Source organism: Grus americana, chromosome 16 (genome assembly GCF_028858705.1).
Source record: "Grus americana isolate bGruAme1 chromosome 16, bGruAme1.mat, whole genome shotgun sequence".
Lineage (NCBI taxonomy): Eukaryota > Metazoa > Chordata > Aves > Gruiformes > Gruidae > Grus > Grus americana.
The window spans coordinates 330,375-344,893 of record NC_072867.1 but is presented as its reverse complement, the minus strand read 5'-3'; the positions used below and the strand labels follow the sequence as shown (position 1 = coordinate 344,893).

At 49.8% G+C, this 14,519-nt stretch overlaps 1 protein-coding gene across 1 annotated transcript; it reads left to right on the top strand.

The window, feature by feature from the left end:
• Window positions 1-2,688: 2,688 nt before the first annotated feature.
• On the top strand, window positions 2,689-13,772 carry LOC129213751 (membrane-anchored junction protein-like). Its single transcript, XM_054844369.1, has 10 exons — window positions 2,689-2,895; window positions 4,037-4,082; window positions 5,068-5,143; window positions 6,913-7,038; window positions 8,362-8,393; window positions 9,207-9,313; window positions 10,002-10,059; window positions 12,824-12,896; window positions 13,314-13,458; window positions 13,649-13,772. Exons 1-10 carry the CDS (start codon window positions 2,795-2,797, stop codon window positions 13,770-13,772), a joined length of 888 nt encoding a protein of 295 aa, XP_054700344.1. The 5' UTR covers window positions 2,689-2,794.
• The last annotated feature ends 747 nt before the right edge of the window (window positions 13,773-14,519 follow it).

Below are 14,519 nucleotides of genomic sequence, written 5' to 3'. Positions count from 1 at the left end.
GACGCACGGCAGACTGCGCCTTGTGCTCGGCACTGCTGGCCGGCCCGTCCCTGCCGCCGGGCTCGTTAGCCAGCCGCGTCTGGGCTAGCCCCGCTCTCGGGACGGTCCATCCCACTCGTGAAGCGTTGCCTGGGGTTGCCCTGGGAGTGGACCAACTCCGGCGCGTTTTCCTGCCGCTGCCGCTGCCGCCCGTGGGATGTGGGCGGCGGTTTCCGTGCCGGGTCTCCGCCGGTCTCTGCCCGCAGGACGTGACCCCGTGGGCTCCGTTTGTGCAGGCCTGGCCCCGCACGCTGGGGATGGAAGGCAGCGCGGTCCTGCTGCAGCTGCCGCGGGGACAAAGCCACGGGGGGGAAGGGGTGGGCTGGGGGGAGGGTGGGTGCCGCGGGAGGCCAGCGGGGCTGGGTGGGCTCTGGGCAGCGCCGCCCGGGGCTGTCCCTGGCGGGGGTCCGCCCGGCCCGGCCCCCGGGAGGTTTGGGGATGCCGGTGCCCGCTTTCCCAGGGGGGAGCGGAGGAGCTGGCAGAGGGAGCTGGACAGGAGCGTGAGGAGGGGCAGCTGCCAGGCTTTGTGCTCCCTGGGGCACTCGGGGCTCCCGAGGGGCGGGGCCGGGCCGGGCTGGGCTTCCCCCCTCCCCCGTTGTTGTCACGATTTGCGCTCTGACGTCATGTTGCACTTCGGGGTACATAGGGAGCCCCAGACTGGACACGGTGCTGCAGATGGGGGCTCACCAGGGTGGAGGCTCCACGTCAGCTTTGTCGGTCTCCCAACTCTGCTTACACTCTACTGCTGTTTTGGATAATAAAATGCAAACTGGTATTCCAGAAGCTTAAGATCTTCTCATTCCCTGTAGGTTGGCAGGAACACCAACCTCTTTTTCTTTTGCTTTCTTTTTTTTTTGTTTCCAGGAAGGATGTCTGGGATCCATAGACATTTCCCGAGAGGCAGGAGGAGTCCAGGCGCTCCCTGGAAGCGGCAAAGCGGTGCAAGCGCTCGTCTGAGCCGGGTTCCCCAGGCTGGGCTGCCGTCAGAAGGCAGTGAGCACTGTCTGCCTGATGGCTCAACAAGGAGGAGCTCCTTCTTTTCATGGAAAGGTTGTCCTTTACAGAGCAAAGGGACGTTCTGACTGTCCTACCCCAAGGAGGCAGATCCGTGTCTGCTTTCCGCTGGGAGTTTAGGTGTTTAGGTGTTTAAGTAGTTCACGAGAAGGCTCTTCTTTTATACCAAAACCTGTTTTGGCGGCTGGCACAAGAGAACTGATTTGGACGTTGTTTTCCCCACAAGCATTGCTGCGTGAGGCTTGCATGGGATAAAAAGTGGCTTTTTTTGATCCTTGCTCAGCTAGGTCATGACCATTGGGGCGTTTCAGTTGTGTCTGTTTCAGAAGTAAAACGTGGCTGCCAGGAAGGCTCAAGACAGCTCTCTAAGAGGGTGTTTTCTCTCAAAGTGCCCAGTCGAGACTAATGCTGCTGCTGCTGCTGCTGCTGCTGCTGCGTTTCTGTGCCCCTCCAGGAACCACACTCTGCGTGTAGCGGAGGAATGAAAAAAATCTCTGTGAATCTTTGCACGAGAGGTGCCGAAACCAAGAAAAGGCAGGCGTGACATCATTGCACTTTGGGAGAGAAAGGGATGAGCGAGCAGGGCCACTGCCAAGGGACTGTCCTTAGGCACCGGAGTTAACGCTGACCGCTTTGAAAGCAATGGCAAGACCTGCCACAAGGTAAAGGCCAACAGCTCTGGTGCTTTGGGCTCACACTGGAACCCAAAGCGCTCCAAGCCCCAAAATGCAGCTGCCTCCGAAGGGCTCGGCTGGAGTCGGCTCCGCTCGGTTCCGCTCGGCTCGGCTGGGCTAGGCTCGGCTCCGATCCGCTCGGCACCGCTTCAGTAGGCTCGGCTCGGCTGGGCTCGGCTCCGATCCCATCCGCTCGGCTCGGCTGGGCTCGGCTCGGCTGGGCTCGGCTGGGCTCCGCCCGCAGCCCCGGCCCGGCCCCGCCTGAGGCAAGGGCTGGCGGCGGGGCCGGTGGCTGTGGCGGGGGCTGCTCCCCTTCCGTGGAGCGGTGGGCTGCCCGGTGGTGGCCAGCGCCGGGGCTGCCCGGGGGCCTGGCAGGCCGGCAGCGGGGCTGAGGAGGCGGCGGCGGCGGCATCTCCCCTCTGGGCAGGCCGCGGCGCTGGGCCGGCGGGGCGCGGCGGGTGCCGGCCTTCCCCCCGCAGGCCCGGCCAGCCTCGGCCCCTCCTTCCCTCCCGGCCCCGGGGCTGCGGGGGCAGCAGGGCACTGCCTCCCGCTGGTGGCTGTCCGGCGGAGGCCGGCGGGCAGCGGGGCGGCGTGCGGCTGTGGAGAGAAACGAGTTTCTCCTGGCCGGGCCCGCAGGGGCTGCAGGGGCCCGCAGCAGCCGGGGGTGTCCCTCCCAGCCTGGGGTCGGTCACGGGCTGCGACACCGTCCTGCCCGGGCTTTGCTGCCAGCCCCCGGGGCAAGAGGCCGGTGGAGCTTCAGGGGTGGTGGTGGTGACATTTGCAGAGCAGCGCAGCTGGAGGCGGGGTAGCCATCAGCTGTCCATCAGTCTGTCCCCGAGTCCTGCTCCAGGATCCCCGGCTTGAGTGGAACGGGCGCTTGAGCCGGCGATTTTCTGGCTTGTGGGGGATACTGGTAGGAAGTGGGTTCTCTCGGCAAACGTCCTCAAGAGGAAAAAGGGCAGGTAATCTTCTCTTCTTGTCCGACAGAATGAGATCTGGTGAAGGCGCTTTGTGATTTCCCTTTGACTCTCCTGCTTCCCGGGGCTGGCGTTCTGCGAGAAAGAAAGATGTCGCTGAAACCATTTACCTATCCGTTGCCTGAAACAAGGTTTCTTCATGCAGGCAGGCTGGTGTACAAATTGAAAATCCGGTATGGCAACTTCAACAGGTAAGCATGTTAGAGCTGAAAAGCCAACCTGCAGTTTGATGACCACCTGTAGCAGTGAGTTAAGACGAGACCCTCAATTCCCATCTCGGGGGTTCCTCATTTCCTGCCTTCTTTCACTGACTGCTGAAGCGGTCACTTCAGAGTTGCTATGGCACTTGCACGGGCTGAGCATCAGCCTGAGAGAGTCACTGGAGCTGTAAAAAACGCTCGTGTTTCACCGCCACGTGTGGATTTCCCGCTTCAGTGGAAAAAGAGGCTGCTTTTACGGACAGTATTTTGAAGTTTGGTGAGTGTTTAACCTCGAAGCTCTAGAGCCTTTGTAGTGGTTTAACCCCAGCTGGCAACTGAGCCCCGTGCGCCGCTCACTCACTCACTGCCCCACAGAGGGATGAGGGAGAGAATCGGGAGGGTGAAAGTAAGAAAACTCGTGGGTCGAGACAAAGGCGGTTGAATAAGTAAAGCAAAAGTCATGTGCGCAAGCTCCACTGTATTTACTTATGTCCAAGTAACGGTGATGCGATTGGTTTACTTTTTAATGGGTTTGGATTTTCTTTAAGACCTTCTCTCTCCCCATGCGTTTTATTGTTGGCCGATACCTAGCAGCAAGCAACTTGTGAGAAGCTGGCTTACAAAAGATGTAGTTAATATTTGGGAACAGAGTTTGGTGCAGGCAGTACACAACTCCCAGCATCACAGGGCCGAGCTCCAATGCTGTGAAGGCCCGTTCCTCTGCAGGTTTGCAGCGTGGAGGGGATTAAGAGACGTGTCCTGCCAGTTCCCTCTTTTAGTCCCTTGAGTAGAACGGCATCGCCATAGGCTGGAAGACAGAGGTGCTGGTTTGAGGGCACCTTGTCAAAACTCCAATCCTAAAGGTCACTGCAGATCGACTGAAAAGATCTGATCTCCCATCCGTTGTATCCTCAGGCACACAAAATGCCAATGGGCAGAAAAGTCACGAGAAACGGTCCTTGTGGAATGATGGACGTTTTTTACGAACAAGGAGTTGGGAATTCATCTGTCTGCCAAGTATTTTGTCTGTGCAATGGGAATGCTGTTTTGTTGTTGTTGAAACTCTTACAATGAATGTAGCTCCACTGCTTTCTGATTGGGGTGGGACTAACTCTCTCTGTTGGTTTCACAGCGCTCCTGATCTCAACGGCACTGAAAGTGCTGTCAAGGAGTTAGAGGTAGGAGATGAAGCAGGTCCGTGACCTTAGCTGAACGTTAAGCCGAGCAAATCTTTTGTTCGTTGTGGGACCGAGGATGTTTTGTCAAATGCAGCATTTCGAGTGAGAGTAACGGGGAACTTCTCTGGAGAGTAGGAGGGTGAAAAAATGACCTAAACGAACAATGTCATCAGCAGGCAGCATTAGCGCAGACGAGTAATGCTTTTCTTGGAAACATTTTAATGAAGCTGCTGACTGTTAAAAGTGGACAAATGAAAACTCCTATTTGTTGAGCTAGTGGCACCCCGCTCCTTTTTGATTCCTGCTCAGATTCATTCTGCCTGCTTAAAAATGCTCCTGTTACTTAATTTTAAAAAATCTTCAGAGTACAGTGATAGCATTATAAATATTCTTGAAGAAAACATGCTGATTTTAATTGATTTGGAAAATTATCAGTTAATTTTTTTTTCCTTTTTCACTTTTGGAAATATTGAAAGGTGTTATTAGAGAAGGTTTCCCATTTGCAAAGCAGGAGTTTGTTGGGGCTGAATTACAGTTCCTTTGTAATGGAATTGGGTCGATCTTCAGAAAAAGGGGAATATGTGTATTTTGGAACCAGGTGTTTTGCTGGCAAAAAGGAGACTTCCAAAATGTAAAACGTGTTAAATTTAAAAGCAGACCTCCACTCTCCATAGCAATGCTTCTGTGTTAGTTCAAGATTAAGATACTCATTCACTTCAATTTCTATGAGTCTGTTAGTGCAGCGCACTCTCAGGTGATGGGAGGGAGCGGGGCAAAGGAGGGGAGGAGGAAAAGCAAAATACCTAGAACTGCTCTTCCATCATTCATGCAAACTGCAAAGTAGTTCTAAATTTTCCCCAAGCCTTGAAACTGTACTCGACAGTGGAATCGTGCCTGTGTTGTTAACATCCATCCTTCCTTCCTTCCTTCCTTCCTTCCTTCCTTCCTTCCTTCCTTCCTTCCTTTCTTTTTTTGGCCTCTCCAGGAAGCAATTCGAGTAATCCTTGGGAATCTTGGCGATTTGCACCCATTTTCTACCGAGCACTTCACTATCTTTCCGTGTATCCTTTCTTTCCTGCTGGTCAAAGAAAAGAGTCAATGACTTGTGTCTGTTGGGCATTGCTTGATTTGACATTCGTGTCTAGTAGTGTGCAGATCTTTAGCTGGAGTACGACTCCGTTGAGCTTTGGAGTGTTACATTTGCTGAAGATCCTCCTCAGCTGTTGCCTTTGCCAGAGGACAGATGTGAAAAGAGTGTTTTGCAGTGTTTTCAGCTGAACAGCTGTGCGTTCCAAATCTGAGTTAGCCAGAGGAAATGAACGTGCATACATAAAGTCAGGGGAAGCCCACCTAATGCGATTGTGAGCAAAGCTAGTGCATTGTTTCCGAAGGTGAATAAAACGTAAAACGCTCCTGACAGGCTCAGCAGCGTTGGCCTGCTAGTAGAGAAGACCGCAGGAGTTTTCTTGTAAGGTACATTAGGATGAAATATTGTAGTTGCTGTAGTGTGAAGGGTTCAAAAGAAGTTACTCTCCTGAGTGAGTCTCTTGTTGAAGAGAAGAGCAAGTTAGTTAGCACTTTTCAGTGCTGAGGTGTGTCTCAAATTTGAGTCAGATCAGGCCCTTTGGCATCAGCTCCTGTGGTTCTGGGTGCCCAGGAGTAATGAACACTCAGGGGTTTCCACCTCCAAGGCATTCCCTTGCAGTCTGAGTAGACGGCACCATTGCCACCCCTCGTAATAGCAGGCAAGAACAAGGTCATCCTCTTTCTCTGTCCGAAGCTGGCATGTGTGATAGCAACTTCTTCCTGCTACTGCCAGGAAGAGAGAGTCGCCAAGAGCATTGTCAGGCAGGAAGCACCCAAAGAAACGAAGCCTCGTTGTTGGTTTGCTTCACTAAAGCTCAGCCGGTTTTGCCTGCGTGCTTGAGGAGTGCTTGGTTCACAACTGCGTGTCTCTAGGACGTGGAAGTCCATCCACATGCTCAGCCGGTGCTGGGCCCTGATGAGAACGGCAAGCTCAGAGGCCTGGCGTGGTGAGTTGTTCTGCAATCTGTGTGTTGGGCTCCTCACTGTAGCATAACTCGTAGGTAGTCACCAGCGGTGGGAGCCCTTGAAGCTAAACTCAAACGAGCAATTTCATCCCTTAAAGGAACTGATGGTGTCAATGTTCCATCCAGGCAAACCTTGGGCTCCATCTCCCATTCTCAGGATGTTTGTTTCTGCTAGCAAATGGGCTGAAAGTGTTCATTTTACCTGTTTCTTCCTGAGATCAGAGGCATATAAGGAGACCGCTGTCTAGCGTCACCCATTCTTGCGTGCATGAGCTCCTCGGTGCGAGCACTGCACCCACAGGAAGGAATGTCTGTGACTGTGGCGGTTGTCGTGTCAATTATCTTTTTTCCTCCCATTTTGAACTGTGAAGTAAATGTGATGCTGCTGCTCCTCTGACTCCTAGTCCTTTTCAATCTTTCAAGTAACTTGTAAAAGCAGTACTTTTGAGCTAGGAAAGCCGAAGAGGTTTTATTCATGGGGTTGGAAGAGCCTGGCCTGTTGTTTCTTGCGGGAGAATGTCAGGACTGAAGCCAAACGCAGTTAAGGAAACACAACGCTATTAATGCAAGCGACTGATGGGAGAGCATCACCTGGATGAGTGTTTCTTGTGGTGGTTACAAGTGGTTTTTCACAAAGTTCCTACCGACCGATTGTATTTGCTGCCTTGTCCCCGTGTGCCATGTGCTATGATTTCTGAAGCTTTACAAGAGACACTGTCAGGACTCCTGCTCCTTTGAAATGTTAATGCTGTGTTCTTAAGTCTTATCATCCTTCTCAGATTTGAGTAAATGGGAGAGAGTATCAAAGATGAGATTCAAACACGAGAACGTCCATCTTGTGCCTTATCCCTACGTTTGCACTATGTATCTAGAACTCAACTCCTTTCAGCAAAACGTATCTTGTGGTAAGTCCCTCAGGTTATTTTTGGATCATTTCTGGAAACACCTATCATCTATGTCTTGCTTTTCCCTTTCCCTTCACCTACTGTGTCTTTGAATGAGAGGGAGCAAAACTGCGTGCAGTACGGCTGTACCATGGATTTGAAATGGAGCAGAAGAGCGTGTTCTCTTTTGTCCTGTATTGCTTTTCTAAAATTTCCTGAATCTCTCTTTGGCTTTTTCAGCCACTGCTGGCCCTTCCGCTAGTACTTTTATGAAGCAATGCCCAGTGGCTCCCACGCTTCGTTCTTTAATGTCACAGCCAGCATATGGCACGCGTGTTTTTCTTCCTGGTGCTGACTACGTTTGTTGACATTGAACTTGACACTCTTTGTTTCTGCTTTCCTAAAGAAAGAATGCGTTTGTTTTCCTAAGTAATGGTAGTAGTAATGGTAATAATGTCTTTTGTATCATTAGCAAATGTCACCTCACTGGTGTCTCGTTTTCCAGGTTTTCGATGAATTCCATGAACAGCCTCAGGCCCCAGCTGAGACCTCTGTGGGACGCTACATTTAACCTCCTCTGTTGTGAAAACTGAGGGTTTATTCTTACTCTTTCCTGTTCTGGTTATTGGTCCCTGGGAAAAGCTGCTGGTTTTTCTTACGACTGTCTAGGAGATATCCTGGTCTCCTTTCTAAAATGGACCGGTAGTCCTTTCCTAGTCTCACCCGTTTGCTTGCATGCAGCATTCCCTATCAAACACACCATGTTTGGAAGTAAAAATTTCTAAACATGAAGAATTCACTCACTTCCCTGTACACCTTGCTCCAGTATTTAATTGCTCTTCGCAGATAGTTGTACAACATTTCTGTTCTACAGTTATGCACAGCGTAACGTGCTGTTACTTTCAGGCACTGATGTTTCTGTCGGCAGGGATTTTTGTTGAGGAAAATATGTATGGATGCCATGCATCAGAGGTGAGCTGGCCAATATTCTCTGGAGGCTGTGCTCCAGGTGTCCTTGCATTTTCCATCTGGTGCCCAAAACACAGAGTGACGCCAACAGTTCTCCGGTTCCTTCTTCTCTTCTGAAGACTCCTTTGACTTCTTCAAGAAAAGCAGTTGTCCCCATCCCATCAACATGTGGTATTCACAGCCAGGAATTCTAGTTCTGAAAGAGCCGTATTTGCAGTTTTTCCATGTCACCGTATCACATGCAAGCCCAGCAGTGTTTCTGAGTAGTTTACCTTGTTCTCAGGCAGTGAGGCGCAATGTAGAAACGTACTGTGAAGTTGGTTAAAGGAAGTCCAGTCTAAATATTCACCAAATGGTGTACTACCTCTGTTACAGGTAAAGAAGCAACCAAGGGCAGCGATGAGCTGGTGAGTTGTGTGGTTTTGTTTTGGTTTGGTTTTTGAGTTGTATTCAAAACAGTCTGGAGGAGCAGAATATCTACGTAGGCAATGCTGTAGTCCTCCTATTTGCGGGTGTCAGTCAGGCAGCGCAAGGTGGCACTGGATTCTCACCTGGAACCATCCCCGTTGAGAGAAACCTTCCTGTTGATTCCATCGGCCTTTGAATGAAGTCCTGCCTCAGGACCCGAGGGCCCTGCTGGCTTCCATTAAATGTGTTTCCTACACGTCTGGGCCGAGCTGTCCAATGGTGTCTTCACTGGGAGAGTCTGTGTGAGCTCAACATTGCTGAATGATTAAGTGGTTTCCTAGGTGCTGTATGTGTCGTAAACAACAAAGTTAAGCCTCTTTGGAAAGTGTTTGTTTAATGAGAGCTCAGGTTAGGTTTGTTTTCAATAGAGGTAAGTGCCTGGAGGTGGAGTGAATTGGTGGTGAACGCGTCCTGTCCAAATTGGCCAAAAGAAAATCCCACTCTCTCTGCTAGCCTGACATTCCTGCTAATTACCTTCCTAGGCCCTCCTCTGAGAGTGGAGCAATAGGATGTCCTGGCAAGCGGTATTCTTGTTGAAAACTGTTGAGCATAATTCTCTGGACGGCCTCTCAGTGCTTATCTTCTGTTTGAATAAGGGCGGTAACCTTTTCTTCCTGAATCATTTTTTGGTTTTCGTTGTATAAACATGAGCAATTTTGTGAAATATGAATGCCTCTTAACTCTGAGTGTTGTTCTGAAATAGAAAAGTCAAAAGCAAGTGTGGTCAGTGCCAAGTTTGCAATGTTTTGAAGGTCAAGAGAAGAAATGAAGTGTCAGAAGGTACTGCAGTGGGAGAAGCGGTGAAGAGGAGAAGAGCAGAGGTCGGAGCAGAGACCTCATGTCCACAGCCAGGACTACGCAATAGTCTTCCAGGGCACGTATGAATATTTTTGATGTCTCTTGTACCTTCCTCATCTTTCATTCCTGTGTAGTCCTTTGCCCCGTTTGTCTTCTTCCTTCTCTTCCATAGGTGACAGAATCTAAGCAGCATTGCCCTTCTTGGGAGAACAGTTGTCATATGCTTTCAGGTTCTGCCACTAACTAGAGGTCTTCCTGCTTATCTCCTTTGTGTTAACATCATCTGTGTGTGAAGCCAGGGTTGTTTTTCCCCACGTGCTCCGCTTTGTACCTCTCTGTACAGAGTTTCCTCTGCCATTTTATTGCTCCATGACTGAGTCTTGTAAGATCTTTCTGTGGTTCTTTGCTACTTGCCCTTCTCTTTGTGCCAGTAACCTTGTAGGATTTGCAAGCTTTCTCACCTCGCTGCTCATCCCCCTTTCCACGTCATGTAGCGTTTTCTTTCTCTTTTAACTGCTTGTGGGTTTGACTAGAGAAGCAGAAAGCCTGGTACTGGAAGGAGTGCATATTTTCATTTTTTAGGTGAGACCTTGAAACGTGAGTACAAATATAGATTAAGGGTATCTATCTTGTTGGCTAGAGGTACTAAAATCCTGATTTCTAATGACATACTTGGAGTAGCCATTTACAAGATTGCTTCTTTTTTGTGACTTTTTGTAAACTCAGTTCTTACTTATTTGACTTCTTTTTAGAACTGGAGCCGAGTGTGTTCGCCATACGAGTAAAGCAAAGCATGGGTTGGAAACGGTAAGCTACAGAATGTTCAGAAAGAGACAACAACATCTGTTTAGTCCTAGATTCTTCAAGTGGCAAGCATAAAAATGCCATCAGGTACTGTTTTTTCCCTTTTCACCCACATTGCAACATTTGTGATCGCTGCTCATCCAGCTTAGCCAAGGGATGAGTTTTACCAGGAGATGACAGGAGCTTTTGTGACTGTCAAGCTCCGAACTCTGGGGGTGAGCTTAGCCTCTCGGAGATGAACCTGAAGGACGCCCTGCCTTGTCATCAGGACTCCAGTCCTCTTTTACCTCAGATGCCCCAATGTCCCAGTGCATTTCATCCCGTTTCTGGATACTGAGACCCATCCTAAATTCCATCCAAATCCCTGCCATGCTATCCCCTTCCTGGCCTTCTTCCCTCTCCAAGTCTTTGGAGAGAGTATTTTCTGGGGAGGCAAACTCATTGCTCTTGGGATTGTCCACCAAGAAGGTTGTCTCCCAAGAACAGCTGCTTCTCCTGCTGTTCCTTGGGAGGTGAACACTTGCATCAGAGACCTGGATTTCTGCGTGTTTCTGCATGATGACGTGCTGCCCCCATTTCGGGAGCCTTTTGGACCTCTCCACAACTGGCTAAGCCTTGATGCCAATGTCGTCTGTGGGCTTGCTTGAGATCTCAGCAGGCCAGGGCGTACTGCCTGCTGGCTCCTGGCTTCCAAGGGCCAGTCCCAGCAGAATTGCGCTGCAGGGATTCATGGCATATACAGTGGCCTGCGATTTCACCTGCTACTAGTTGCATGGTCACCTTCAGCCTGCGCAGATAAACTCCTGTATCGGAACAGCCCTCGCCTTGTTGTGAGCCCAAAACTTTCATTCAGTAGAGGGTTTTCGACAGGCTTGTTGGATTTTCATGATAGGAAGGGGACCACCTCGTAACTCCTCGGGAGCATTCAGTACAGAAGAACTTCTCTAAAACGAGCGGGCTCATTTGTCTCTAAAACCTGTGTCACTTGTTTTTCCCCTCAGCTTCCCTGCGCAGGGTTAGCGACGGGTCTCTCTACACGCGCCCCTTCTGGCTTCTTTCCTCAGGTGCTCCAAACGCTCTGTTGGTGGGATCAGGGTCGTCCTCTGAAAGGTGCTTTTGTATTCCCCGCTCTGCTATTATTACTGTCCGCAGAATGCCTCCGCTCCTTGTAGAGTGGCTGAATTTCCCAAACATGAGAGTCCTTGAAAGCTGGAGCTCCAGGTGAGCATGTTGGAGCCTGAGAAACAAGGTGGTAGGTGGCAGACATCAGTGTAACCTCATACTGCGTTAAAAAATGTGGGAGGACATGTCCTGAGCTCTTTCCAGGTAACCTGGAACTATGATGAATGAATCATCAACTCGGTAAGTACCAGTTCAGGTGAGAAGAACCTTCTCCCAAAGAGATGCTTCTACCTAAAATTTGCACTAGTTGAGGCACCGTTACAGGGAGAGGGATGTCCAGACACAAACGGTTGTGTTTATGAAAGCAGAGCAGATGTCACGAGCACTGCATGAAATCATGGGCAGATGACCTTTCCCTTACGTGCCTTTTTTTAGGCGCTCAGAGCCAGGTGCTTCGTGACATGCTTTCCCTTTGCTTTGCTTTCCATTTGGTTTCTTTTGGTGTTCAGGATGAGAAGAAAGATTAGGTTTAGGAAAAAACACATCAGTCACTGCTGTACTTTCTCAGGATTCTTCTGATCGTTCCTCCAGCGCTCTCGTTCAGTTTATCAGCAGTGTATGACTTTGGATCCAAATCCGCTGGGTGTTTTCGAGTGCATCTCAGAAAGGGAAGGGTCTCGTGAAACATGAAGGGAATCTGTCTACTTAGTACACGTAGGATTGACTGTACAACATTGGCACTCGGTTCGGGAGGAGGAGGATGGAAGTGCCGCAGGCACATGGCTGTTAAAGAGATAGTGTTTTCAGCTCTTGTCCTTGTAGGCCTGCGATTTTGACAGCAGACTGTCTGGTCAGGATGACTGGAGTCAAGCCTGCACATCTTTCCTCTTCCCAAGCGCACCAGTAGAAGTCAAAGAAAGAAAGGAAGGAGGAGAACTGAGAGATGCTCAGCCTGTCACGGCAGATACTTTTCCTAACTTAGTGCTGTGAGACTAAACTGCAAAGATCTCGGGCCATCTCAAGTTTGGAATTTGCATGAACCTGAGCTTAGTGCAAGGGAAACACCACCCAGGAGTGGAACTGTTCTTCTGTTCTCTTCTCTCTGTGACCCAGTTGTTTTCCTCTCTCTTAAAGCAGCTTTCATGCTGATTTTGTTGTTTGTGGTCCTTTGTGTTGCTGATAGCCTTCCTAATGGGTATTCCTGGCTCACCTCTTGCTGCTTCTGGCACTTTTCACTTTTCTCCCTTCCCTGTTACTCTGTTTCCTATGACTATGTCTCAGCAGGGCTCATGTCTCAGGGCCTGTATTGTCCAGCGGCTGTTATTTCCCACAGCAGCTCAGCTTGTGGTTTTTTTAAATCGCTGTCTATGCCATAGCTGCTGTTATTCTCTCACCATCTGATAGGTTAAAGTCTACTCAATGAATTACAGCTTTACGTTAGGCCTGTGAATGTCCCGAGGAGGGAGGGGTAGAAATACAGTGGTGAAGAAAGTCCTCATGGTAGCAGAAAGAAAAAAATCCAATCACAGAACAAGAGAGTAAAGCTTGCCTTTCAGTTCGTACAGCAAGCAAGCAAACACACATAAATCTGCTGTGCAATAGAATTGTACGTTGTGTAACAGCTCTTGGTTGCTCTTCCTTTCAGAATTCCTCCAAAGAAAATGAGTGTGAGTTTAGTCCGGCATCCCTTACTGTGGGCTGTAACCAAGGCAGTTTCTGTAAGTAAGAAATTCCTGGATTGTTCCATTCAAATTGGTTGCATTGAGCGCAAAGCTGCACGGAGTACATTGGTATCAGTTTTCCTTTAAAAACCGAGTTTGGTATTTTCCCGCCCGTGAGATTGGGAATTGGAACCACCGTAAAGCGGTAGGTCACCGATGATTTTGGCTGAGACTGTCTTCCCGCATAGGGAATTGCCCTCTCACAGAGCTAGGCTAGGTAGCTCTTTCAGAGCTGGACTGTGAGATGGGAGCCTACCTCCAAATCAGTCTGCACTGTGGTTGCTTTGAAACCTCCCCAGCATCCCGCCAGCCAGAGTCTGGACCCACCTCTGAGTTTTGGGGTCTGCCGTTGGGTTTGCCGGGAGTGTGGAGAGAGCGAGCTTGTGTTTTTGTTCTTGCTGCTGTTTCTTACAGGGGGACCTGTGGAACCTAACCTTGAACAAAGAACAGCAGCTGGTCGGGCTGAGGGTGCAATGCAGCTACTGCAGCAAAGGGACCAAATGATACCCAAAGGAAACGTGGAGCCAGAAGGAAGAGGTCTCTCAAAGTTCTGGAGAAGGTACTAATACCACAGCTCTGAGCAGATGCAGTCCTGGCTACGTCCGAGACTGTGTCAGAGCCTGTGCCTGATTCTGGCAGTTCAGGTGATTCTCTGCTGTCTTGAAGAACGGACACCTCTCTTCTGTGGTTAAACCAAAGTCTTCCGAGGCAAAGGAACATTCAGGGATGTCCTTTTGTCCTGTGGTGAGGTGCAACATTCCTCAGAAATGTTGGTCTTCTGAGCTGTCTTTGGGAAAAAAGCTGCTCACGGGAGGGGGGTTACTGACCTCAGCTGGGGAGTGCCACCTCCACCTCGATTTTCTAAAGGACTGAGACACTCCCCCTTCTAACAGGGCCTTCCCAGGACAGACCTTCAGTCCCGTTAAGGTCAGCATGGCTTTTGTTTGGTGGCTTCACAACTGTGCGTGGCCTTTGTCACTTTGACTCCCAAAGGCGCCACTTTCAACCGAAATGAAAGCATCCGTGCAAACAGTTGCTGGGCACTGCTGACTAAGCGAGCGCTCTAAAGCTGTCAAAGCTGTATCCTGCAGAAGTGGTCTGGTCACTGCACAGCACGAGTTGAATGCCGGCAGTAACTGTTTGTTTGATGGGCGGGTTGGTTTTGGAAGGAATAAAGCTCCTTGTTACTCCTAACGTATGCCAGTCCCTTTAACTATCGAGACTAGACCGTTAGGGCACAAGTTAGTTCTTCTTTGTTTCCTCTCTTTTGTCAGCCTGCCTCTGCCTTATTTTGTGCTGGGGTTGTGTCTTTCTGGTGGGCAGAAATTACCTTGTTATTACAATTCTCAGAGAAGTATTTTAAATATAACGCGCTCTTGTTGTTGTCCTTGTTGTTGTTTCCACAGCATCATCTTTTCGCCACTACAGCATCTTTTTGGTGGAAAGAACTGACCTGGAAGTACTGATTGTTGTGGGAAGGTAAACTCATAGCGTGAGTGTCGGGTGGTGGTGGTGTTTCTTTTGTAATTCTGCTTTTCACATCGCTCGTCTCAGCTATTAAATGCTTTAACTGCGGTTCTGCTTTGTTGACATTTTCAAATTAACGTCCTGAAGGCGTTG